We start from the raw sequence: 26,940 nt of genomic DNA, 5'->3' as shown, positions 1-26,940 counted from the left end.
AATAAATAAATAAATAAATAAATAAGACTGGGCTTACATTAGAACCACTGAGTCTCCTCTGTCTTCAACAGATTTATCCCTGAGCTTCCAACCAAACCCAGTGAAAAACAGAGGGCCCAAGTTAGGTAGACTTAAGAAGCTCCCCGGGTGAATCTGATGCTCAGTCAGCCTTCCAGGGGAGCCAGGGAACGTTCAGTTTTCCCACTGACTAATTGGACATCCTTGGGCAAGTCACCTGCCCCCTCTGTCTCAGTTTGCCCACTGCTACATAGAGTGGGGGTGGTCCCCATTCTGTTTGAGGTAGCGTCCAGTTAAATCATGTGCTGTGGAGGCTGAGTTACAAAAACATTGAGCTGCACTTTACACAAAGATCAAACCATTCTTTTGAGCCTCTTGGGCTGTATGTAAATGTGTGGCCGTACATCTTTCCTGGGAGCAGTTGTGAGATATAGCCATACTCACTGCCTAGTGTTGCTCAGAGCCTCATCTTCTCTGCCAGCCAGAGGCCTGCATGTAATCACCTCTGGGGGGATTTCTTTGGGGGCCCAGTGATGGAAATGGTTGGAGGTCTCATGAGCACCTGGTCTGTGTTTCCCAGGTAGGCCCTGAGGCTGTCTCATGCCACCGAGGCTTGCTGTGTGTCAGCACCTGCGTCCTGTGCCTCACATGTTTTCTTGAGTCCCTTCAGTCTTGTTTGAGTGGCATCATGGTCGCCCCAATTTGCCAGGCCATGGAGCTGAGGCCCCCAAACCTTAACTTTTCCCCAGCACACTGCTGGGAGGTAGCAGAGCCAGCACTTGGATCCAGGACAGTCTCGCTCCACAGCGTATGCGGGTAACCGTAGGCTGCCTTCCTCCATGTTTTCCCTGGCTGGGAGCTCCGGGTCACACATGCACCTAGTGAGAGCAGCTTTGGAGACCTGGCCCCTGGGCTGGAGCTTCCCTTGCCACCCACCTTTTCCTCCCTTTATTTTTTTGTGTTGTGTCTGTTGTCTGTTTTCTCACATTGTCACGCAAATGAAGCAGCACCCTGTGACATGCTGATTGTCAGCGTGATGATGTGTGGCATGACTGGGAATAAAAGTTTTGGAGGTCTTTCCTTTTTTCAAAATTTAACATTATGGATTCTATATGAAAAAAAAAATGCGGAACACTAAGAACTATCACAGGCCGAGGAGATGGCTCAGTGCAATAAGCTTTTCCCTGGCAAGTGCAAGGGTCTGAGTTCAATCCCTGGTTCCACAAAAAAAAAAAAAAAAAAACCTCTCAGGACAGCTGAGCTTTCTGCAGAGCATCCCAGGCTCACTAGCTAGTGACCATGAGGCAGGGAAAGGCCTGGGGAACTTGTAGGTTAGTTTTGCTCCATCGAGTGCCCATTGATTACCCATCCTGCCCCTGAATGTATGTCTCTGCAGTTGTATGACGTATTGGGTTGTAAGTAGTCAAAGCTATACTTTTACTTCCCCTCAGAGCTTCAACCTTAAACCAGGCAGGAGGGTGATGTCAGGTCCCTGTCTCTTCTGTCAGGGCCAAATGAGAGAAAGATAAGGGAAGGGGACTAGGCGAAGAGCAAAATGTCAGCCTTTGTAAGGGGCGGTAGGTATTTAGGGGAAAGACTGAGGGGCAGCAAGGGGCTCCCGAGGCAGGCTTGGAGGCAACCCAGGGCAGAGTTTCTCATCCTTCTTTGCAGGAAATCAGGGTTTCCTTTAGGCTAAATGCAGAGGAGCCATGCAGAGGTACAGCTGCTGCAGCCCTGGGTCTAGTGCCAAGGTGGGGGGCCTCAGCAACCCCAGTGCACCCCAGATGCTCTGTAACCATCCTCTTGGCTCCTTCCCCCAGCTCAGCGAGGAGTTGAACCAGCAGCTGGAGGCCGTGTGTGGGTCTGTGTTTGGGGAGCTTGAGTCCCAGGCCGTGGACGCCCTGGACCTGCCTGGCTGTTTCCGCATGCGGAGCCACAGCTACCTCCGGGCCATCCAGGCTGGCTGCTCTCAAGATGACGACTGCCTACCCCTCCTTGCTGCCCCCGCATCTGTCTCAGGGAGGCCCGGCTCCTGTGAGTACCCTTAATGCCCTTGCCTGGCCCTTGGGTGGGGAGCGCCCTGGGTTCCAGTTCTGGCCTGTGCCATCCTTGCACTGTGTGACCTTATTCAGATCACTTCCCTCTCGAGGAGGGATGATAGGACAGTCCTTGGCCTGCATGTAGCAGCGCGTGGAGTACATGTGACTACTGTGTCCTGTGGGGCCCCATGGGTGTGTCTGGCGGTGGGCGTGTGGAAGGGTGCTTGCAGGGGTGGGTGCTCATATGCTGCATCCGGGCCTTTGACACCCACAGCCTTCAACTTCAGAAAGGCCCCGCCCCCCATCCCACCGGGAAGCCAGGCCCCACCCCGCATCTCCATCACTGCCCAGAGCAGCACCGACTCAGCGCACGAGAGCTTCACCACGGCTGAGGGGCCAGCCCGGCGCTGCAGCTCTGCCGATGGACTAGACGGGCCCTCCCTGGGCGCACGCACCCTTGAGTTGGCGCCGGTGCCTCCCCGGGCCAGCCCCAAGCCCCCCACGCTCATCATCAAGACCATCCCTGGCAGGGAAGAGCTGCGGAGCCTGGCACGGCAGCGGAAATGGAGGCCATCTATTGGGGTGCAGGTATGGATTGGGGTGCAGGTGTGGGAGGAGGAGGTGCCTAGGGCCCAAGCTCTGGTGGAATAGGTTCAGCAGTTGCAAGGGGCCGTCTGGAGACTTTTCTTTGGATTTACCTGCATATCACAGGTGCCTGTCATTGGCAAGGCGACCAGCCTCGGCCCTTGTCCCTAGTGTTATCCTTGCTAGTGGAGAGTGCTTAACAGTGTCCAGCAACGGTCACGTTGCCCTCTCATCCTGTTCAGGAAGATTTTCTGTGCCAGTTTGCCAGTGGCTTGGGGCTCAGCCATTGCTGGCCATTCTCCCTGGACAGGGCTAGTGTCCCCTGGCTGGCCCCTGCCACTGACCCCTCCACCCTCCCTCCAGGTGGAGACTATCTCAGACTCTGACACAGAGAACAGGAGCCGGAGAGAGTTCCACTCCATCGGTGTACAGGTGGAAGAGGACAGGAGGTAGGTCACAGTGGGGGGCCTCCCTACTAATGGCCTTGCTGACCATCTCCCTGCATGCGTCCCGTTCCTGGAGGTCAGACCACCCGTTTTTATTGGGGGAGGAGACAGGTAGAGGTTGGCCACAGAGCTGTCACCATCTACAGTGAGTTTTCACTGTCCCTGGCTTGTCTTTGATGATCATTGACAGAGGATGGATGGTGGTTGGGGGAAGGGGAGGTAGGGCAAGATAATAGGTAGGTGACAAAAAGGCCCCCAACAATTGTCCTTTACAGGGGATAACAGCATTTTGCCAGTCCTTAGTTACATACTGCAGTGTGCAAGTATATCAATTCAAAAAGAAACAAACAGGAAGATTGCCTCTTACAGCCCCCTGGCAGATATTACACTCCTCCTCACTTGGCTTGCACAGGCATTTAACCAGTTGGGGGTGCCCATTATATACCCAAGTCACTGGTGTGCCTGAGACAGTGTACCAGCAGCCACAAGCCCGGCATTAGGTGGCCTCAGAAATGTTCCTTCCCGAACTTCCAGCTGAAGGATTAGCGTTGCGAATGCTGGAGTTCTCTGTTCTTGTGTGCCTCTGGGGAGATGCTTTGTCTAATGCCAGGTGGCAGTGCCACAGGGGCCCATCTGCCCTCTGCGCTGCAGTGCTACCAGACCAGTGGCCCTAATTATGGTGTCTGGGGATCTTCTGGGGCTGACTATACAGATCCTTGGTCGTCTGAGTTGTCTGAGTTGTCCAGGTCATAACACTGTTGGAATCAAACTGGTGTGACAGTAGCAGTCACTCAAAGCTGTCCCCAGCTTCCATTATTGGGCCTTCTGACGCACCCCCCAGCTATTCCGGGAACTTCTGGGGGCTTGTCTTATACGTCTGATCAAGTCTTTTGGGGGGTTCTTGTGGGAATCACCACTTTTCTTTATTCCTGCTCCAGCTCCTTTGAATTCCATTTGCTGCTGATCCAATAAATGTCTCCCTGAAGGGTGGCTGACAGGTGCCTTTGTTGCCCCCCACCCCTAAAACTTCTTACAGAAGATAATAGAAAGGGGCACTTTGTTGCAAACCCAATTTTCAAATCTGTGATTTGAGTGCTTGAGAGCGTTCTGTAGGGATGAGTACAGCTCTGTGAACTGGATCCTGGATCCTTCCCTGACTTGATGGTGTTCGTGGGCCATAAACCAAGCCCAGGTGTCCTCACAGATGCCTTTGGGAGGGCTTGGGGCCCCTCATGCAGATGGGTCCTTGAGGAGTTCTTCTGTTCCTCCTGACAAGCCTAAATCCCCAGAAGAGTACAGCAGGCTCTGCCGTTCCTCCCTTGACTGATTCAGTAAATACTTAGCGTTCACTGTGTGGCAGCTCCTGTGCACTTGTTAAATGCTTGGAGAAACATCAAAGACATGACTCTTGCCCTCCCGGAAGTTGTGGTCTAGAGGGAAATTGAGTTCATAAACAACTTGTGAATAAAAATAGAATTATATATTATGGTAGAATACGTAATGGGGTATTGCTGCAAATCAGTGTGAGGAAATGAAAGAAAAGATGAGAGAAGAGAAAAGGGACCCTACTTGAATGAAGTAGTGGCATCTAAGCTGTTGCTTCAGAATGTTCAGGGGATGATCGGAGGGTTTTGGGGGAGAAACAATACCATCCATAGAGGCCTGGGGCAGGAAAGAGTTTGACAGGCATCAGGAAGGGAAGGCAGCTTTCTGTGGCTGTGTGGAGGGGGGTCCGGAGTGTGAGGGAATGACCTGGAGAATTCCAGGAGCCAGGTCATACAGCCGAGCATCAGCAGGATAAAGAACTGGAATCTAATTATAAGTAATGAGTAGCTATTAAAAGGTTAAAGAAAGAGAATGACATGCTCTAATTTATGTTTACAAAAGATCACTGGCTTCTGAATGGAGAATGCATTGGAGGGAAGTCATAGTGGAAATGAGGAGACCAGTCAGGGTGATTTTTTTCATGATCCGAGACAAAGGCAATAGTGTTTTCCACTGTGGTGACCACTATGATTGGGGTCTGTCTTTTCTATTGTATTTTATAATTGGATGCAGCTGGGAATATGGGGACACTATTCAATTTTGTATACTGATGTTTTTATTGAGTAACCTTGCTGCTGTCTTTTTCGGGTCTAAGGTTATCTGAAAAGCATGATGGGTTTTCTATCTAGTCAGTTGTTTTTCTGCAAATGAGAGTATTTGGTTTCTCTCTCTCTCTCTCTCTCTCTCTCTCTCTCTCTCTCTCTCTCTTTCTCCCCTGATTCTGGGGACTGAACCCAGAGCATGGTGAGCTACATTCTCTAGCTCTTTTTATTTTATTTATTTAGAGACGGTCTCTATTTATTTAGAGACGGTCTCACTATGTGTGCAGCCTGGCCTGGAGCTTGTGATTGACCTTTCCTAGCCTGCCAGATAGCTAGGATTAGAGACATGTCCCATCTAATCAAACCTGGCTAGAATATGGCCTTTAAACCTGTGTTCTTCTGCCTTTATTTATTTATTTATTTATTTATTTATTTTGGTCTTTTTGAGGCAGGGTCTCACTCTGCAGTTCAGACTGGCCTTGAACTCACTTGAAGCCCAAGCTGACCTTGAACTTGTGGCCATGTTCCTGGCTCAGCCTCCAGAGTGCTGGGATTACAGACATGTGCCACCACACCTGGCTAAACCTATATTCTTAAATGTATTTTATAATCCTTTAACTAGTACTTCCAATTCATTGCTGAGTGGTAGCATGTTTATTTCTTTCCTGATTTTGAAAGGTATACTTCTCGGGGCCGGGGAGATGGCTCAGTGGAATAAGCACTTCTCTGGCAAGCACAAGGGCCTGAGATCAATCCCCAGTTCCAGAAAAAATAAAAGAAAGAAAGAAAAAGAAAGGTATACTTCTCAAGATGATGTTTGTAAGAAATTATATCACATTAAGGAGTTCCCTTACACTCCTACTTGACTGAGTTTTATTTTATTTTATTTATTTTTTGTGATGCTGGGCATTGAATCTTGGACCTTGCACATGCTTACTATACTGATAAGCTACATCTCCAGCCCATTTTCACATTTTTAGATAGAAAATGTGAGTGGGATTTTATTGAATACTTTCTTAAAGTCTACCAAGATGCTCCTAGATTTCCTACTTTTATGTAGAAAGTAGTGCATTGTATGAATAAAATTTCTAAGTTGGAGCGTTCTCTCATTCCTGGGATAAGCTACTTAATTCTATAATCAGACTGGCTAAAATTTGACTGTATCAGGCCACAATGGTATCTTTCTCTCTCACTAAGAAGTATATTTCTCTCTCACTAAATATATAAATATGTGACTAGCCTGGATATAGGAGGTACAGTGTCAGGACCCCAGGCCCTTTTGTTTTGCTACCCTCCCAGTTTTTGTGTTATCACCTTATATCCTCTCTGGGGAGCTGAAGTTCAGGCTTTACCTATAATGCCTGAATTCTGAGCAATGGGGAGGCAGAAAGGAAGAAAATGAATGAAGTTTTCCCTTTTTAAAAAGATGCCTTCAAAGTTACACGGATACTTTCACACAGATCACATTAGCTATAACCGCATCACACGATGGTACCTAGCTGCAAGGGAGGCCATGCAGTGTGCGCTATTGTTAGTTGGGAAGCAATGTGCAAGGTGCAGAGTACACAGATAAAAAAGTAGGGTTCTTATAGCTCGAGAGAAAGACAAGAATGGATATATGGAGTTTTAGCAGTTTTTACTACAGTCTTGCTATATTATGTTTATATGCATTGCTAGATGTTTGAAACTTCATAGCCTGTTGAATGAAACAGTAACTTTCAATATTTCTTTTCCTTCCTTCATTCATCTTCCTCTTGCTTGCCTGCCTGCCTGCCTTCCTTCCTTCCTTCCTTCCTTCCTTCCTTCCTTTCTTCCAATAGAACCCAAGACCCTCACACAGCTCTACATCATAATTCCACTTTCTAAAACTTTTGAGACAGGGTCTCACTAAGTTGACCAGGCTAGCCTTCAACCTGCAATCCTCCTGCCTCTGGCTGCCGAGTAGCTGAGATTACAGGCATGTGCTATTTACCTAACTCATATTTCTCATTTTTCTATTATGTGCTTTTAGGCATATAAATTCTCTTCTAACTATGATGCTATAACTACATCTCATAAGTCTTAAGAGTTTGTATTTTCATTTTTCAATTTGAAATACTCTGATTTCCTTTTAAAACTATAACTTGTTTAGGGGCTGGTGAGATGGCTCAGTGGTCTAAAGCACCTACTTAGAACAAGCTTAGCAGAACACAGGGACCGCGGTTCAATCTGCCAACACCACATGCCAGCCAGCCCCGCCCCCTGGTGGGCTGAGCTGGCCACACACACAAATAAATTAATTAAATTTAAAAAAAAACCTATAACTTGTTTAAAAGAAATTTGGGGGCTGGGGAGATGGCTCAGTAGGATAAGCGCTTGACTGGCAAACTCAGGGATCTGAGTTTAATCCCTGGTTCTGCCCAAAAAAAAAAAAAAAAAAAAAAATTTGGGATTTTTTTTTTTTTTTTTTTTTTTTTTAGTTCCCAACTATTTTTTGGGGGGGGCTGCCTTTTTATTATTGCTATCTGAATTTGTTACATGTGGTAACCATATGTATTGCTTAGGCTATCTGAGGCTTTTTTCTGTCATGTATATCATACATATGATTAGACTTAGAATTTGCATCCTTCATATGTTTATCTTTCATTTTCTTTGTTTAATTAACCTGTTCTTTTTTTTTTTTAAATGTATTTAGTACAGGGTCTCATTACACAGATCAGGTTTGTAGTGATTTCCCTATTTTTTTTTCAGCCACCCAGGCACTGGGATTACAGGCACCTCCCACCATGCTTAGTCTCAATTGCCCTCGCAGCACCCTCCAGGAATGGGGCCAGCACGGCACCCCGGGGATTGAATACCGGTCCCTGTGTCTGCCTAAGCAGGCACTTTAATCCATGGAGCTGTCTGGCTGGCCCAATCAATCTGTTCTGAGAAAGGTGTTTTAAAAATGTCTTACTGTGACTTTGAATATTTTCCTCTGATTACTTCATTTTTACTTGCGCTTGATAGTGCGCTGTTTATAGTCATTCAAGCTTATAGTTATTGTATCTTCTCAGTGGATTGGTTCTTTTATCAAGCAATAGGCTGCTTTTGATACTTTTACCTTCCTACACTTTTTCTTTTTTTCTTTTTTTTTTTATTTTAGGGAAGGGTCTACAGGGTCTCACTACTAGATCAGACTGGTAGTGATCTACCTGTTTACAGCCTCTCAAAAGCTGGGATTACAGGTGCATGCCACCATGCCCAGTCTCAATTGCCATCTCAGTACGCCCCAGGTACAGGGCCAGCATAGCAGGCCCAGGGATCAAACCCCCAGCCCCTGTGCCTGCTTGCAGGTGCTTTAATCCACTGGCCCAACTCTTGCATTTTAGATGCATTGCTTATGGCCTAGGCTATCACTCAGGGGCAGAGCGCCTACTGCCTAGCATGTGGGAGCTCCAGGCCCAGTGCCCAGGGCTGAACACCCGCCCACCCATCTCAAAAAAAAGAAGAAAGATAAGGAGACATAAGTGTGTTGCTTTTCAGCAGTGTACATCTAGGGTTTGGTAGACATATTGAATCCAGTTATATTTAGTTTTTCTAAATTAATTAATTTATTTATTGGATACAGGGTCTCACTATGAAGTTTAGACTTGTAGTAATCCTCCTGTCTCAGCCTCTCCAGTATTGGGATTATGGGGGTGTGCCACTATGCCTGGTTTGGGGGCTGACACTGTGCCCCCTATTAGATATTTTAATACTTATTTATTTTGACTTATTTCTATGATCCCTTTAAGATTTGTGTCTCATTGAACATGCTTTTACTTGTTTTCCTCTTCTGTGACTTTTTCTGTCTTCTGTTGAACTGATCAGATTTACTTTATTCTTATTTTTGTTTCCATTGATTTGGAAGTTTACATTTCTTAAACAGTAATTTCCTTTACAAATTTGACAAACATACTTAATTTTGCATTTTTCCAAAAATGTCTAAAGTTAGTGTTTCTATCCTTCTTAAGAGTCTTATAGCACTTTGATTTTCTTCTTAGCCTCCTCCCATCTTCCATGTTATATTTATGGAGTACTTTGATTACACCTCTTTAAAGGCTCCACTAAATCAGTTGTTGTTATAGCTTTTATGGTTTAATAGTGTAGATTTACAAACATATTTGAACAGTTTCTATGTTCATTGTTGTTTGTTACTGCCCACTCCTTCCACACAGGCTCAATTTCCATCATCCTGCGGCACTGCTTCAGCTTGGGACTAGCTTTGAGGTTAATTTCTCAGCGTGAGGCTTCTGGGTTTCCCTGGTATACACATTTGAACCCCACACCTACACACTCCTCAGGCTTCATGTTCTGATTTCCTAGTATCCTCCTCGCAGGCTGCATTCCTGAAGCCCTGGCATGTGTTTTTCTGGCTCAAGTCTGTAAACAAAACAGACCTTCTTGGCTGCCAGCATTATATATCATCTCCTTCCAGCTCCTGGGGATGCTTGGGCAAGGAGGGGCCTTCCTCTCCCTCTGTTCCCATCCAGCCTCTAGCATATGTCTGGCTGAAATTCCTGGGGCTCCCTTGGCTTAGATGCCCTCTCACTACTCAGATTTTGAATTTCCTTTTTGCGTCTGGTATCTGAAGATGTCCTTTTCCTACTTTTCAGGTTGGAGTTGTGGAAAAAAAAAAAACCACCCAAAAACCAAAAACCACCATTTTGGTTTTATTTTATCCATCTTTTCTATGTGTTTGGGGTGTGGGCGGGATCTTCCTAAGTTGGTCCAATCTACTGCGTTGATCACTAGTCTCTACTAGGCTGATAGCAGCAGGTGTAGGGAAAAGGGGATCAAAGAGACAAGCATTTTGGCATATGGGCAGGGCCGGGGAGGGCAGGGACAGGCGGAGGATGTGGTCTTCCCTGCGCTTAGGTAAGTGCTCGGGGAGGTCTTGAAGAGGTGGACTGAGGAGGGGAGCCAGTGTTGAGAAAGTGTCTGAAGCTCTGAACTGCCTGGTGCAGGTGATCACACTGGGAATCCAGAGGGAGTGACAGGTGGGGAGAGGAGAAATCTGGCCCATCCCTCTGGCCAGGCTCCCTCACTTGTCTGCTGAAGGCATTCTTAGTTACACACCTGCACAGTCCTTGCTGTCCCTTCTGTCCCTGGCTTTAAGACTGACTCACCACACACCATGCCCCAACTGGCCCATAAAAGCAAGCCATGAATTCTAGCAGCCTTGCTAGGCAGACATCCAGGGCTTGGACCCCCACCGACTGCCACTCATTTTCTTGGACTCTTATCCTTACTCCTATCTCGCTTGTTTGTACTTTGGTTGTAAAAATTACTGGGCAGAGGTTGAATAATGATGATGATGATGATGATGATGATGATGATGATGATGATGATGATGATAATAATAATAATATAACCTGGTAGTATTCAGGAGGCTGGGGAAGGCACATTGCCTGCTAAAGGTCAGCCTGGGGAATTTAGTGAGACTCTGCCTCAAAAGAAAAGCTGGGAGTACAGTTCAGTGATAGAGCACTGAGCATGCATGAGACACTGGAGTTGATCTCTAGTAGTGAAAAAAAAAAATTGCTGGACAGGAAAGGCCTTTTGGATAGTTCAGTGGGACAGGGCCTACCTGGCAAGTGCAAGGACCTAAGTTTGATTCCTGGTATAACAACGACAACAAAAAACAGGAAAGCCCTCTTATTTTTGCCTTTCAGGTTGTTCCCTGCAGGCTTTTTGGGTGGAGTTCAGACTCATGGCTACTTATATCTAGAGTTGTCTGTAGGTCCGTGTAGCTCTCTGTGGGTGATGACTTGCTTGGAAATGCACAGGGGTGTGAGCTGCATCAGTTCTGTCTGCCCTGCACCTCTTCCCCCACCCCGAGCCCCATTTGCCTACAGACTAGGGGATGCCTATTCTTTGTCAAGCACAGTGCAGAGTATTGAGACTACAGAGATGAGGGCCGGTGAGACAGCTCAGTGGCATAAGCACCTGCCTGACATACGCAAAGTCCTGAGTTCGATCCCTGGTATCACTAAATAAATATTAAAAGTTTAAAAAGAGAACACAGAAGTTAGCAGACCCAGACACACAAGTCCTGGGTCTTGTAGCTTATAGCTCGTCGTTAGAGCACTTCCTGGCACATTGGAGGCCCTGGGTGCAATCCCCCCATAGTGACAGCTGTGGCAGGTGCCATGAGGGAGAGGTCTGTGTCCCATGAGTGTACACACTGTGGACTTTGACCCACTCACAGAGGTCACCTCCCTGGGGAAGTGGCATTTGAGTAGAGACCTGAGAGATGAACAGAAATTAACTAAATGAAAATAGGATAAAAATGTCGCAGGCAGCAAATGTTAAGGCCCTGTAGTGAGAAAGAACATACTTAAGAGACAGTGACCAGCCCTGCCCCAAGATGCACTTATTGCCCCTTTGTCCTCAGACACAGTACCCTCTAAGCCATGATAACAAGATATCTAGTGTCCTTGGTGAACAGGAGGAAGGGATCCTAGAAAAGGTGATGTTTTAAATTTCAGCTTTTGGGGGCCGGGGAGATGGCTCAGTGGGATAAGCGCTTCCCTGACAAGCTCAAGGGCCTGAGTTCAATCCCTGGTTCTGCCAAGAAAAATAAATGAATAAATAACTTTCAGCTTTCTCTCAACATGGTGATCACCCTGTATCATCCAGCTCCAGATCCTTCCCACTAAGCCCTTATTTCAAATCCTAGTTCTAGCAAAACCAAACACCACTACCAACAAGCCCACCAAAACAAACAAGAGACACTAGGATATGTGGTTAAATTTGATTATGAAGTCAGGCATGGTGGCACATGCCCATTATGACAGCACTCTGGAGGCTGAGGCAGGAGGACTGTTGTCTGAGGCCAGCCTGAGCTACATAGCAAGACCCTGTATTAAAAGGCCAAAAAAAGAAAAAAGTTTGATTGTAAGATTAAAAAATAAATAAATAAATAAATTATGGTATAAATATGTCCCAGGCAGTATTTGGACACTCCACCCCTTCCTTAGCATTATGGCCATTTTGGCTTTAGGACTTTGGGCAAGCCACATGCCTAGAGAAGGAGCCCGTTGAGCCCGGGGCAGGAATTTTCCATTTTCTGAAACTGTGTCCCAACAATAGCCCTGCAGAAGCTCGGGTAGCTGACTGAGCACAAACCCTGGATACAGCCACAGCCTCTGCTCCTCAGCCTCTGGCTCCAGGGTGGCTCCTAACTGGTGCTCAGGACGCCCCTGGCTCTGCACCCCACTTCCCTTACTACCACAGCCGGGGTGATGAGCTCAGGACCCCTGCCTGATTGTCTTAGGTACGTTCTTAGAGAAGAGCTTTGACAGCAGTGGGTACGATGCTGTGCCTGGCTCAAATGTCACTGCCCACTCCTCCTCCCACCTCTGCCAGCCCGCTGCCAACACTCCTGGCAAAACCTCTTGATGATTGTGGATCTTGAGAATTTCTTGGACATTGTGTCTCTTGAGATGATCCCATTTCTTCCCAGAGGCTTTTATGTTATCCCCTAGAGAGTCACTGAAGGAACTTCTCCCCCAAGTAACCAGAAAAATGACTTCCACAATCACCAGGAATGTAGTCCTTGTCACCGGGCAGGACTGGAGGGGAGGAGTCCTGGGCAGCTTAGGTAAAAGGCTGGGAAAGATACTGTGAGTGCATGGTCAGGTAATAGCGGTAACTCACAGAGGAAGCTGGTTGCTATCCTGTGTGCACCGCGGTGGGTAATGCGCACAGCAGCTACTGCAAAACCCAGAATGAAATAGAGACACAGGCCCTGTGCTTTATGACCCTGAAAATTCATCTGCTATAGTTCGGATCAGAGTTGCCTGGGGGTTACAGAAAACCCCCAAAGGGCAGTGAGTTAAGAAAGATGCAAGTTTATTTCCTTCTTGCTTATAAGTCCAGAAGGTTGGTAGGTGTTCTGCGGTGTCAGCACCCAGGGCCTTTCTATCTTATTACTTCTGTACCTTTGACCCTGTGTGCAATCTAATGTCCTAAGACGGCTACTTAAGGTCCAGCCCTCCTGTCTTTGTTCTGGTTATTAGGAAGAAGAAAGGGACAAAGTAGGGCACTTTCTTCCTTTCAGTAACACTTTTCCTTTGAGGTATTAGAAGTCAAACCCAAGGTCTTGTGTGTCAGACCAGCACGGTACCACTGAGCCACAACTCCAACCAAATACCTTCTTTTCGTGAACACTTTCTAGAAGTCATACATACCATTTCTGCTAGGTGCTGGAACAGCCACATAGCTATACCTAGTTGGCAGAGCGATTGGGAAAAGAATCTTTGTCCAAAGTGGCCAGCTAAAATTAGGGGATTCTGTTACTAAGGAAGAAAGGGAGAATGGATGTTGAGGGATAATTAGTGGTCTCTACCATCCTTCCTTCCAGCCAACCAACCAGTCAGCCACCTAGCCAGCATTTATGTTTGAGGAACTGCCCCATTTAGTGAGAGACAGATATGCAAATAACTCCCCACAATACAATGTGATCTAGAGGATAAAAGAGGTTTTGTTCAGAGTGCTGTGGGAGAACAGATGGAAATGATCAGCAGCAATCACAATAATTAATAACTACAATGCCCTAGCTAGGTTCTCAGAGCTGCATTTGGACTATTGTGTTTGTCCAGCTCCCTTGCTTCACAATGAGAGCCACCAACTTTCCTCCTTTTCCACAACTGCTAGCACAATGGGCAGGCAGGTGCTGTCCCAAGTTCTGCACATGTATTATCTCTCTAGCTGATACTATTATTCTCACTTATAGAGAGTGGAACAAAGCACAAGCCATAGAGCTAGATTTTGAGTGCAGGCAGCCCCCTAAAGTGGCTCATTCTCATCCTTCCCCACCAAGTCTCCAGCAGATCCCTCCGCAGCCATTCATTCCGATGAAGGAGGTCGCCTGGTGGGACCCTAGCCCGCTTCCAGATCAGCTCTCCACTTGCTTGCGTCTTCTCCCTGCCTCCTCCGCCAGCCCTGTCTCAGTGACTGGGCATCTGTCTTTCTGAGTGCCTGAGAGGTGGCCTCCGTGCTAATTGGATCACTTTCTCACCTTAGAAAGTCACTTAACCTCCCTGTGCATCATGTCTCCTCTGTGAGGAGGGATGATTCTGACACCATCAACATGGGGCTGGTCGTGAGGACTGAGCATGTTTATTCATGTAGAGTGCTGTACTTAGCACAAGCTAAGTACTCAGAAGTTGTTACCCCCCCTTTATACTTGGTTCCTTTGACTATTGCTTTTCTCTTCTCTGTCTTTAATTGATTTCTCTTTACAGGTTGTACTAGTTTCCTGTCTCCGCACATACCTGGATAATCCAGGCTATTCACCTTATCTCAGGATCCTCAGCTCAGACACATCTTACAATCCCGTTGGCATGAAAGGCAATATAACTTCACATAGTTCAGGGACTAGGACATGGACCATGTGCGGTGCCATTATCCTGCCATCTCTCAAGGGTCTTTTCCCTTGAGATGTAGCAAGCAAGAACCATCCTAAAGAAAATACCACTCCTGTAACAGACATTCCCTTGCTCTTCTTTGTATTTCTGCAAGGTCTTTAAAGAACTTGTGTTGCCTGGACTTCCCCACTTCTTGCCAGCCAGGTGCAGTGGGCATCTGCCCCCTGCCTCACACCAAGCCTGTCGTCCTGTCTCTGGTCACCAGTGGCTCCTGGACTTCCAAATCAATGGACACCTTACATTCTTTAGTGGCTTCATTTTCTGTGTTGGCTGCTTGTCCCTTCTTGATCCCTTTCTTCTCCCCTTCAGCCTATAGGGTCTTCTAGTTTTCATCCTCATGCCCTCTGGTCTCTGCCTCTTTTCTGTGGGCTCCACTGCCTCCCACTACCTCTGCAGTGTCCATGTCCCCAGGACTTTAGATCTTTGATCCACTGCTCTTTTCTTGGGAGATCTTGTCCTACACTGCTAGTTTCAAATGCCACTTGTACAAGGCTGGCTGGCTCCCACTTGTGCTCTGTGAGTCTCTGGCTGCTGGCTAGGAGTGTTAGTGAAGGTTGTGCTTCCACTAATCCCTTAAGCTCCTCCGCTCCTTCGGGTTTCCCTGAAGTACATGCAGTGAGAGAGCTTGTTGAGGTAGAGACTTGAGAGCCATGAAGCCTGGGACACTTTGTGCTTCTGTTCATACTGTGGCTCCCATCAAGGTGGATTGTGATTCCCTTAGGGTGTCTCAGAGGGCAAGGTAAGAGGCAGCAAACCTAGTGATACCCAGGGACAAATCCATGTTCAAGGAAGCAGCAGGAATAGTGGCTCTTCAGGGATGTATTTATTGAGGCAATCCCTGCTTTTACCTCTGTGGTTTGTAACTGATGTAGCTCTGAAGGAGTCACAGGCCAACTGGAGCTCTAGAGCCCAAAAATATTTGTGGGTAGCCGGGGTGCATCCTGATGGTATAGGGAGACATACGAGCCTCACCAGAAGGAGATAACAGTTTAACCAAATAATGGGGCTAATACAGGAAGATTGCTGAGGTGGTGTGCAGCTGAGGAGGGGTCCTGTGGCCAGCCAGGGGAGCCACAGAGGAAGAGGGGCTTGAGCAAGGAGTAGGCAGCAAGGAGAAGGAAGGCCATTTTGAGCCACAAGGGAACAGGATGTGCAAAGGCTTAGAGTCGGGGTCACATGTTATCTGCTTGGGACCAGGAGAAGGTGGAGGAGATGAAGTTGAACATGAGGACTACATCCAGAGCACGAGGGTCACCAGTAACTGCTGGCACTAGAAGTTTAAACTTTATCTTATGGCAGCGGAGAACGAGGGGAAGATTTTGAGCAGGGGAATGACTTTGCAGAGTTCAGCTGTGGAAAGACTGTTCCAGTCTTGGATAGATTGTGGGGGGAGGGGGGATTGTTGGGCCCCAGATCTTAAAATATGCACGGTATAACTTTGGACAGAAAAATACCTTGGCAATTACCGATCCATATAGATTCATGTATTTTATGTAGACACATATTAGCTGCCCTAATGGAGGACATCTCAAAGGCACATAGTGACAGAGCCGGCACTAGAGCTCAGGTCGGCCTCCCAGTTCAGTGTTCTTCCTCGGCATATACTGAGTGGATGCAGAAATGCCTGAAAAGAGACCAGTCTAGTAGTTGAGGCAAATGCAGGTGCCAGTCTGATCAGGGCAGACACCAAGGTGAATACCATGCTGGAGGCAATGAAGACATATTTTTCTCTCCTTACAGAGGTGGGGGTGGGGACATAGGGCTCTGTGGAGACTGCACATGAGTGCATCTCTTTCCTGGGTCCTGCAGCATCCTTCTGGGCCTGGTTTCTATGGCAACAGGCTCCCAGCAGGCAGCCCGCCAGCTGGAGGGAAGCAGGCAGGCAGCAAAGAGAGAGGGCCTGGGTAGCATAAGGAAGGCTGAAGTTGTAGGGGCTGGGAGAGTCTCCTGGAGAGCTGGACAGGCCTCTAGGGCTGGCACGACTTTCTCTTTTCTGACTAGGTAGAGATGAAGAGAATTCAAGATCCATAGGGCCTTGAATTCCTAGGCCTTGAACTTCTTTATATGCTCTACCCCCATATCCTCTGACTCTCACTTTTCTAAGTATTGTCTGGCCTGAACCTCATGCCATCTTAGGTAGCCAGTAACTCCTTCTTAGAAAAGAGCCCCCCCCCCAACTCTAAGGGAAAAATAAACAAGGGCAGTTGACTTTCTCTTTTGCATAGGATTTGCATATTATTAATTCAAAGATGAGAAATCTCCAGGCCCTGTGTCATCCCTGCCAACAACTTAATTCAGCTCCACTGGCACTGGCATACTGTGTCTGGCCAGGCTCTGGGCTGTGCTGTCAGGGTCCCTAGGGGAAAAATCCTCCCAGCTGCAGGCCCACTCCATTCCCAGCCACTCCCGGCATCTCTTGCTGTGATGTTCTAGCAGCCGGTATGGTGCAGAGTGTTTGACAGCGGAATCCAGCAGCTCTGAGTCCAAATCCTGGCTCTGCTCCTTTGTAGCTGGACAAGCGTGGGTCTTTCTGGGCCTCAAGTGTTCTCATCTTTCTGTAGGGCTGATGACACACTGTACATCCAGTGTAACTAGCACAGATGTACCATTTGATAGAATACTGAAATACTTCTGCATTAGGAGCTACCACTACGCTGGGCCCTCCGTGGGTCCCTCTGGTCCACCCCACAGTTCAGCTACAGGTGTGGCTGTGATGCTTTGGTCAGTATAGGCTTTGAGGGGCTGACGAGATAGTTCAATGGCATAAGCACTTGCTTGGCAAGTGCAAGATTCTGAATTTGATTCCTCTGGTATAGGCTTTGATTTGTGCCTACTAGAATGTCCTGACCATGGGACAGTGTTTGTTAGATATTTTAACCCTCATCTTTGTCTATTGGTGGTGCAATGGGTAGGTTATTAGGTAACTCCTGGCTGCAAGGACTGACCTGTTTCAAGTGTGTGAATTAATGGCCACTCCTCTATATACTCCTCATTTCCTTCTCTTTTTGCCTGGGGTGGGGGTGGGCCTGGAATGAGACTGGACAGAAGGGACAAGTGCCTATTTCCACAGGCGGGCGAGGTTCAAGCGCTCCAACAGCGTGACGGCTGGGGTGCAGGCAGACTTGGAGCTTGAAGGCCTGGCCGGCCTGGCCACAGTGGCCACAGAAGACAAGGCCCTGCAGTTTGGACGCTCCTTCCAGAGGCATGCCTCCGAGCCCCAGCCTGGGCCCCGGGCCCCCACTTACTCAGTCTTCCGCACGGTCCACACGCAAGGCCAGTGGGCCTACCGTGAGGGCTACCCACTGCCGTATGAGCCGCCAGCCACCGATGGGTCACCAGGCCCTGCCCCTACCCCCACCCCCGGTCCTGGGTCTGGCCGCCGAGACTCCTGGATGGAGCGTGGTTCGCGAAGCCTCCCTGACTCAGGCCGCACATCCCCCTGCCCACGGGATGGCGAGTGGTTCATCAAGATGCTGCGGGCAGAGGTGGAGAAGCTGGAGCACTGGTGCCAGCAGATGGAGCGCGAGGCGGAGGACTATGAGCTGCCAGAAGAGAGTGAGTTGGCGGCAGGGGGTGCTGGGCCCGTGTGCTGTGTGCTCTGGAGATGATGGCCGGTGGGGGATTGCAGTGGGGCAGGAAGTTCTACTGGGGGGCATGGCCCTGCCTTTGCCAGCCCTTCCACACAGGAGCTTGAAGATGCCATACTGGTAGTAGCACATGCCAGGAGCTCCTTGGAAGAGCAGCTTCAGAGGCCAGGGCTAGGACTGGAGACAGTAACTGGGGAAAAGGACTGGATCTTCTAGGAGATGGCTACCAGTCCAGGCCACCAGGGTCAAGAGGACAAAGGGAACTGTTTAGATCCAAACTAGTTTGGGGATCTAGCACACCCTTATGGCACAATCCCCAGGTTGATGGGATTATGACTTAGGGTCTCGTTCATGAAATTACTTAGTAATTCTGGGTGGGCCAAGGAGGCATGCTCTGATGAGTGACACAGTTCAGCCAATGGGTGGTCATTGAGCTGATGCCCTGGCCACAGCTGTAAGGCTAGGCTGGGGCTGGTTTCTCTGTGCTAAACTGGGAGGCAGGAAGGATACAGGAAGATAAATGGTCAGTAAATGTAGTAAGTACTTATGAAGGAAGGAACACAGCACCTGAGTCTCCAGTCTTGGTGAGATGGAGACAGAGCAGTTGGTCAGGAACTTGAGGGTGGGGTAGAGCAGAGATTGGACGAGACAGATGGGTAAACAATACAAATGACCATGAGGCGGAAGTCATTGGGGGGGTGGGCTTTCTGGGAGCCGGGGAAGAAGATGACTCATTCTCCTTGAATTTCCTTCTGCTCTCCAGTTCTGGAGAAGATCCGAAGTGCTGTGGGCAGCACACAACTTCTCCTGTCCCAGAAGGTCCAGCAGTTCTTCCGGCTGTGTCAGCAAAGCATGGTGAGTGCCAACAGGAATGGAGCCTACTAGATGTTTGCGCCTGGCCGAGGGGGTGTGTGTGTGTGTGAGACCAGGTCTGCATCCCACAGAGGTCATTGTGAATACTGTGCTTGGAGGTGGGGCCTGGTGTTTGCCCCCACCCGAGAGTGAGAGGCCCAATCTTTTTCTTGCCCCCTGTCTTCAGCCCCATCCCATGCTCTCAGATTGGTTTTCCTGCCAGTGAGACTGGATAGGGCTTTTGTGGTTCTGGCTGGCATCAGACTGCCTTGATAGTGTGGACTCCTGTATCTCCATTGCTGCAGGACCCCACTGCGTTCCCCGTGCCAACTTTCCAGGACCTGGCGGGTTTCTGGGACCTCCTGCAGCTGTCCATTGAGGATGTGACCCTCAAGTTCCTGGAGCTACAGCAACTCAAGGCCAATAGCTGGAAACTCCTGGAGCCGAAGGTGTGTATGTAGGAGGTGGTCCCTTGAGGCCTTCCACAGTGATATGTTTAGGGGCAGAGGCGTGCAGGGGAAGAGACTGGTGTGCAGCAGGGAACACATGACGATGACCACCTGCTTCGAGAATGACCACACTCCTGGTCACTGCCAGCTGCTTGGCCTCAGTGCTCCTCACTGCCTAAGCTTTCAGAACTTCCCCTGCCATCTGTGGCCAGCTGCAGTTTGAGGGAGTACAGCTAGACTTTCTAGAAGGTCACCTTCAGCTCTGGCCTGGGCACAGCCTTGAGCATGCCTGTCTTTCAGCTTACTCGACCTGTCTGTCGGTGATGGGTCTCAGGGGGCATGGTGGTGACTCCCTCCTCCTCCCCTTGCGGGGATTGGTGGGGATGGAGGGAACCGATCACCAAACAGCGCGCTGATGAAAGCAGTTAAGAACAGTTCCACCAGGGGGAGCTCGAATCCATCATGCTTTAATGAGGATGCTGAGTTTGTTTGACCTTGGGATTTAGGTCGTGGGATCCGTGCGTGCTTCCCTTGCGCAGCCGTGGGGGTCCGGTTCCTCTGGGAGCTGGGGGTGGTCCCGGCCCCGGGGCTCACCGCCACAACCTCGCCCTCATTCCGGACAGGAGGAGAAGAAGGTCCCTCCGCCGATACCAAAGAAGCCCTCGCGGGGCCGGGGCGTGCCTGTGAAGGAGCGCTCCCTGGACTCCGTGGACCGGCAGCGGCAGGAAGCGCGCAAGCGGCTCCTAGCGGCCAAGCGCGCCGCCTCCTTCCGCCACAGCTCGGCAACAGAGAGCGCCGACAGCATCGAGATCTACATCCCCGAGGCCCAGACCAGGCTGTGACCCGCCCGGCCCGCCCAGCCCGGCCCGGGCCCGCGGTTTTCTACCCGTACTGTACACCCAGCGTCGAGGTCACTGTGAACGCGGGCAGCCCCGTGCGCCCGCCCCGCCGGCACCGCACGCCCCGGCCCCTCCTGCCCGTCACACTCTCGTGGGTTTTTTACCTTTCTGACCCCACGCGAAGGCGCCCGGGCTGGGCCGGACCGGGCCTCTCCACCCCGTGCCCCTCACCTGGAAGCCCACCTTCCTGGTCCGACGCTTCGTTCCCATTTCCCCCCAGGGCGCCATCTCTGCCATTATCCTTCCCCCTCCCCCCGTGGGCCGGGCCGGGCCGGGCCGGGTCCCCCATCTGGGCTCTGCGTCCCCCCAACCCCGCGGGGCTGGGCTTCGTGGGGGATCAAGCTTCGTGGCTTTTTATGAAGAATCCCCAAACCCGCCTAGGAGCCCGACCCACCCTCCCGGGGCTCCACCCTCAGCTCTCTGCCCACAGGGCCCAGGGACCACAGTGGCTGGACCAACCCAGGACCAGGGCGCCTGGGCCTCTCCCCTGTCCCAGCGGCTGGGGAGGGGAGATGGGGGCTTCCCCTCACCACACCTGTGGCTGTTCCCACATCCCCTCGAGTATCCCAGGAAAAATAAAACCGCAGAACTGCACTTGAGCCACCTGCTCTCTCCAGAAGAGGCCATCTGTGCCCCATATGGGGTGCTGAGAAGGGGCCACCTCTGCCTGGTTGTAGGGTGGGGGTGAAGAGAAAGGGCCTGGAACGTGCCCTCTTGCTTTGGGACATGGGTTGCCTGAGCCCTTCCTGCTGATGAGCCAGCTTGGGGAAAGGGTGGATTCAGCCCCTTTAGTGACCACAGTAAGGACCCAGGCCTTCCCGGAAGGGACTGGGTGGAATGCAGGTAGGTAGGCATGGACCTCTCCACTCCCCACTGTTCAGTCCTAGGGTATCCCCAGAGAGGGAAGCACTGGGGCTTAGTGCCTGGCACACAGCCTGTGATCGATAGACAAGGACTGTGTTTATTATTAGATATTGAGAAATATGGTTTCTTTCCCCTGAGAGCATGTTGTTCCTTCTGTTCCAGTCATTCCCAAACAACAGTAGAAAACTGTTCAGACGAGTGCTGTCACTTCTACCTCCTGTGTGTGGACATCTTTGGGGAAAAGAGGTAGAACAGAACTATCTGGGCCAAGCCAAAACCTAGTGGGGATGGAAAATATTTATTGAATGCTTAACATGGCTCAGGCAACAGGGAATGTTTTACGTAAAGGAAGTTCATCCTTTCACCAAGTGGGAAAGCTGAAGCTAAGGAAAGGTTAAGCGACCTGTCTGAGGTCACAAAGCTAGCAGTGGAGCCAGCTCTAATGCCAAATCATGGGCTTTTAGTTCTAAAACCTCCCTAGCTCCAAGAGGAAAACCTCCTCCAGAAATCCCTCTTTCTAATTCCCTGGGGTTGGTGCTTCACACTAGGCAGGAGAGCGAAGCCTTCCCAGGGCTCAGCTACTCTTTGGGAACACCCTGGACCAGCCCATTCTCATTCACCCAGCAAACATCACTGAGGCTACCACTGAGCCCTAAACAAAGTAGTTTCTAACCTTAGAGAGCTTAGAGCTTTATGGAGAAAATTGGCAAATCAAACAATGCACTTGAACATAGAAGCGGTGAGTGCCAGAGGTCACTAGGTCTTCACCACTGGAGGAGTGCTACGACTAGAAAGAATGTCCCAAGACCAAGGTGCACTCATGCAAAGGTCTGGAGAAGAGCCACTTGAGTCCCACTGGGAACTTGATCATGCCAACGTACAGACGCTGGTGAGGAAGGCGGGCCTGAGGCTATGGCAGGGGTTTGAACTGGAGTGCTGTCAACATTTCTTACAGGCTGGCTTGGAGACGGCTTCTGGAAAGCAAAAGATTGTATGTGTACACTCCTCTGCGCCCACAGGGAGGGCTTCTATGTGGTTTGAATTCCCAAAAGCAAACCAGCTTGGAGCTGATCCCATACAGATTCCTGAGCCTGGTCCAAGACTTAGTGAATAAACCCTGCACTTGAATGAGTTTCTAACAAGTGCTCCAGGTGATTCTGATGCACGGCCAGGTTTAGGAATAGAGTGGATGACACCGGCTTCCTTTAGAAATGCTCATTGGTCTGTTTCCCCTAGACTTGCCGAGTGAGGCCTAGGCTACATTAGTTCTCTCAGATGTTTTTCATCTCTAAAATTGGGACATTGTCTCAGTTACTCTTCTCTCATTGCTGGGACAAATACCTGACACCCAAAATGAAGGAAGGGAAGGTTTATTTAGCTCACAGTTAATAGAGTTTTCAGTCCCTACTCATCTGGCTCCAAGGCAGAGTGATACATGGTAGAGGCGTAGCCTTTCACAGTGGCAAAAGGCAGCAAAACAGCAAGAGCAAAAGGGAGGAGTAACAGCAACAAATGGCTACAGAGAGCAAGTCTGTCTCTTATGTTGCATTTAGGCTATGTGCCCCAGGCTGGGTGTAGCGCTCACACTAATAATCCCAGTAGTAGTCATGCCCATAATCCCAGCAGTACTCACACCCATAATCCCAGCCTTGGATCATGAATTAATTACGAACTGTAGAACTGCCCCTCAATGACTGCATGAGGATTTGGGGGGGAATAAATACAAACCATAATAGACGTGAATGAGTTCTGAACTAGTTAATACTTAGAACCATCCTATGAACAAGTGTTGTTATCAGTGCTATGGGTTGTTCAGAATAGGAACCAGATCAGCCAGATTGGAATTTGGAAAGCCATTTATTACTGAGCTCAGGGCCCTCGGTTTGCTCTCATGCAGAAGACTGAAAGGCGGGCTAGCCCAGGAAGCAGGGGGAGGGGGTTAAAACCTGGAACCACATTCCATTTGGCAAACAGATTCATTGTCTGACACACCATAATGCCTTCAGGGTCATTGTGACCACTACTCAAAGTAAATTTTGGGGCTTTCTTTTTAGCTTTTGGTTTTCTTGCCCCTGAGTACCTGCAGGCAGCCTTGCATAGCCCCAGGTTACAAGAAGTTAAAGCCCGTTTAATTTCCTTTTGAAGACATCTCTGTGAGCTAACTTTGTTAACAGGGATGGTGAGGGTTACAGGAATTTTATTTTAGCAAACAGCAAGAAACAGCCACTAGTTACCAAACAAATTAGAACAGTGGTGAGTATGCATTTTTACACAACAGAAAACACAAGATTTACATTTATAATCTAAAATGTGAGTTGACCCATTGCAACCACCTCCATAGGCAGATGAAGACACTGAGGCTAGGCGAAGCTAGGCAACTTACCCAAATGCTAAAGTGAGAAAGGGGCTGAGACAGAATTTAACCTACATCATCCAATTTTTAAAAATGGTTTTGTGTCTTTTCTCAGAAACAGGGCTGGGTTTCTTGGAATCATGAAGTAGGCGCAAGTGAGTATGCAGGTATGGTCAGTGCCTGTGATGATGGTCATCCCCCTGTGAGCATAGTAAAATCTCCCTTGGTGCTGCCAGTGTGTGGGAGGGGGTGTCTAGTCCATGTGGTCTGAGTCTGGCGATAGCCAGCACATGGACAGAAAGTTGTGGTACAAATCAGACCTTCTCTCCCAGAGGGCCTGAAGATATAGGAGGAAGGGTCCTCTAGAAATCAGGGTATCTTAAGTCTTCTGTGCTGCTGTGATAGAGTACCTCAGACTAGGTAGTTGGTTCACAGTTTTGCAAGCTGGGAAGTCCAAGATCAAGATACCTAAACACAGGGCATGGTAACAGTATAGTCCCAGCTCCCTGGGAGGCTGGCAGGAGGGTCATTTGAGCTGACCGTGTTATGGGTCACTCAGAATAGGAACCAGATCAGCCAGATTGGAATTTGGAAAGCCATTTATTACTGAGCTCAGGGCCCCCGTCAGCTCTCGCACAGGAGAGGACCGAAAGGCGGCTAGCCCAGGAAGCAGGGGGGCTCTTAAAACATGAAACCACAATTTGTTTGGTAAACAAATTCATTGTCTGACACAAAACAATGCTTTCAGGGTCATTGTGAGCACTACCCAAACTAAATTTCCTGGGGCTTTGTTTTAGTTTCTGGTTATCTTGCACCTTAATACCTACAACCTTGCATAGCCCCAGGTTACAAGAAGTTAAATCCCATTTAGTTTCCTTTTGAGTCATCTCTGTAACATAACTTTGTTTACAGGGATTGGTTAGGTAGGAATTTTATCTAGCAAACAGCAAGTAACAACCACTATTTACTAAACAACTTAGAACAGTGGTGAGTATACATTTTTACACAAAAGAAAACACAAGATTTACATTTATAGCCTAAAATGTGAGTTGACCCATGACAACAGAGTAGGACGGGGATGTGAAGAGCGTGGATATGTAGCTAGAAGGACCTGCGACAAGGCCAAGCTGGAGATTTCATGGTTTTGTTTAAATTTCCGAGAGACCTTTTGGTGAGAGTAGAAATGGCCTGGAGGGAACAGTGGGAAGGCTGGGGGGGGGGGCACCATGAGAAGTGCTACAAGGGTCCAGATAAGACAGAATGGCGTTGGCTTTGAGAGATATCTAGGCACAGGCTCCACAAGCTGGACCAGGGAGCAGTGCGGAAAGAAGGCCCGGAAGATGTCATTCCGGCTGTTGGTTTAAGGAATCACCAAAAATGGACATTGGACATAGGACATTTCAAGAGAAGGACTGAATTCAGGGAATACTTTACATTTCGGTAGCCATTTACTGAACATTTCTTGAAGAGGTGCCAAGCGCTTTGCTGAGCACTATGTACACATTAAGGCGATTCAATACAGCAGTCTTGGAAGGTGAATCCTATTGTCGTTTAGAACAGAGTGTAAGTAGCTTTTCTGAGATTAGCAGACAGCAGAGTCAGAAGCTGAAGCCAGGCGTGGTGGCACATGCCTGTAATCCCAGCTCGTGGGAGGCTGAGGCAGGAGGATTATTGCAAGTTTGGGACTAGCCTGGGCTACAAAGTGAGCTCAAGGCCAACCTGAACTGCATAGCAAGGACCTGTCTCAAAAAGAGAGAGAGAGAAAAGTTGAAACCATTGGGCTGGGCTCCTGAGTCCTCCGTTCTCCCTGAGGGAACTGCTTAGTACTCAAGATACAGCTCAAGGGCTGGTTCCTCTAGAGAACCTTCCCTGATTTTCCCTGACTGGGTATCACATTTCTTACAGTAAGGTGACATTTTGTAGGTGAGTTGGCTTCCTCTTCAGTGACAGAACTCCTGAGGACAGGGATGGTCCCAGTCACTTTTACATCCCCAATTAGCATGTGTTGATTGTCTGGCTGAATGCCAGATATTCTAAGCAATTCTATTCCTATCTCCTCTCTACACATTCTTCAGTATACAAGCAAATCTGTCCTGCTAAAAATAGTTTCCTAAATATGTCTTCATGCTGTTTTTATGTCTTCTTTACCGGCAAGCTTAGCTCTGAGTTCTTTGCCACGATAGAGGAAGGGTCTGTCACCTGATAATGTGGTCTAGAACACTGCCTGTGAAGGTGACCCATGAACTTGGTGAAACAAGCCAGAGCTACTTTGGTAAAGAAAAGAAGGGAGACTTCCCGATAGATGAAAAAGCATAAGTCAGGGCACAGATATGAAAGTAGTTTGTTCTGTGTAGGAGGATAGGGAAAGGGATGCTCTCCTGAACAGAAGGAAATATGTTGGGCCGAGGCCGTGGGCGTGAGATTGTGAAGGCAGGGCCATGTGGGGCATCAAGGAGACTGAGCACTGGGGCCATGTTGGCATGTGTTAAAATAGACATCTATTTAAGGTACCGTGGAAACACGGAGTAGACAGTGAATACTTACATTTCAGAGATCGTATAAGACAGGTTTTACTATAGTTCAATTATTTGTAGACTCGCAGTAGCTACCATCTATTTCTGTCGCTGCTGTGTTGTGCCTGGCACAGTACCTTATGGACACGATCTCATCTAATCCTCAGAACATCCCTGCTACATAGATGTTATCGCCTCTGCACAGAGGAAGGGCGGCCCTGAAAGATTAATAATATTCTCAAAGTAACACAAGTAGAAAGTTAGCTCGGCTTCAAAAAGGTTTTAAAGCACTAGATGACACTCTGCTAAGGAAAGCGGCCTCTACGGATGATCATGTTTCTGCATATCCGATGTAGGTTTTAGGAGACGCCTAATAAATGTCAGTTAAACAAGTGAATATAAATAGATGATTTTTCATTTTCTCCGAGAAACGCACGCGGGGACGCCGCCGGGGAACCTCCCGGCCGCCAGGGGGCGCTGTCCGACGCAGGCCCGAAGGCGCGCTCGCGGACGTCCCGCTTCCTCTCGGCCCTTGACCCGAGCTCCGCGGATCCCTGCACTCGAGCGCGGCCGGGGGCGGGGTCAGCGGGCGACGCCCCGCGGGCCGCTGGGAGCCGAGACTTCCGTGCCCCGGCTAGCGGGCGGAGAGCCGAGGCCAGGCCAGGAGAGGCGAGCGGGCCGGGCCGCAGGTGAGCGCAGGTCGGCCGCGCCGTTCCTTCCTGGGGTGGCTGTCGCGGCCGCCCTCCCGTCCGTGCGACGGCTGCGGGCCGCGACCTCCGAGTTAGGGCCGGAGGGGCGGGGAGCGTCCGCTGCG

The 26,940-nt window shown here is 49.3% G+C and overlaps 2 protein-coding genes across 3 annotated transcripts in view; both read left to right on the top strand.

The window, feature by feature from the left end:
- Dlgap3 (DLG associated protein 3) overlaps positions 1–20,991 on the top strand; it is a 61,320-nt gene extending 40,329 nt beyond the window's left edge. The window contains exons 6-12 of the mRNA XM_004641004.1: positions 1,839–2,052; positions 2,332–2,645; positions 3,006–3,091; positions 17,680–18,164; positions 18,960–19,051; positions 19,354–19,497; positions 20,121–20,991. Coding sequence (XP_004641061.1) covers positions 1,839–2,052; positions 2,332–2,645; positions 3,006–3,091; positions 17,680–18,164; positions 18,960–19,051; positions 19,354–19,497; positions 20,121–20,339 — 1,554 coding nt within the window. The 3' untranslated portion in view covers positions 20,340–20,991. The remainder of the gene's footprint in view (positions 1–1,838; positions 2,053–2,331; positions 2,646–3,005; positions 3,092–17,679; positions 18,165–18,959; positions 19,052–19,353; positions 19,498–20,120) is intronic.
- A 5,686-nt stretch (positions 20,992–26,677) lies between these two features.
- Smim12 (small integral membrane protein 12) overlaps positions 26,678–26,940 on the top strand; it is a 3,824-nt gene continuing 3,561 nt past the window's right edge. The window contains exon 1 of one of the 2 annotated variants that reach the window (XM_023701072.1): positions 26,678–26,825. The gene's annotated coding sequence lies outside the window, so the exon portion shown is untranslated. The remainder of the gene's footprint in view (positions 26,826–26,940) is intronic. The other variant, XM_023701071.1, reaches the window with a different exon arrangement.

The sequence above is a fragment of the Octodon degus genome, unplaced genomic scaffold, assembly GCF_000260255.1.
Source record: "Octodon degus isolate 3935 unplaced genomic scaffold, OctDeg1.0 scaffold00130, whole genome shotgun sequence".
Taxonomy (NCBI): Eukaryota; Metazoa; Chordata; class Mammalia; order Rodentia; family Octodontidae; genus Octodon; species Octodon degus.
The sequence above is the reverse complement of the archived record's forward strand: the minus strand, read 5'-3'. Positions and strand labels throughout refer to the sequence as shown.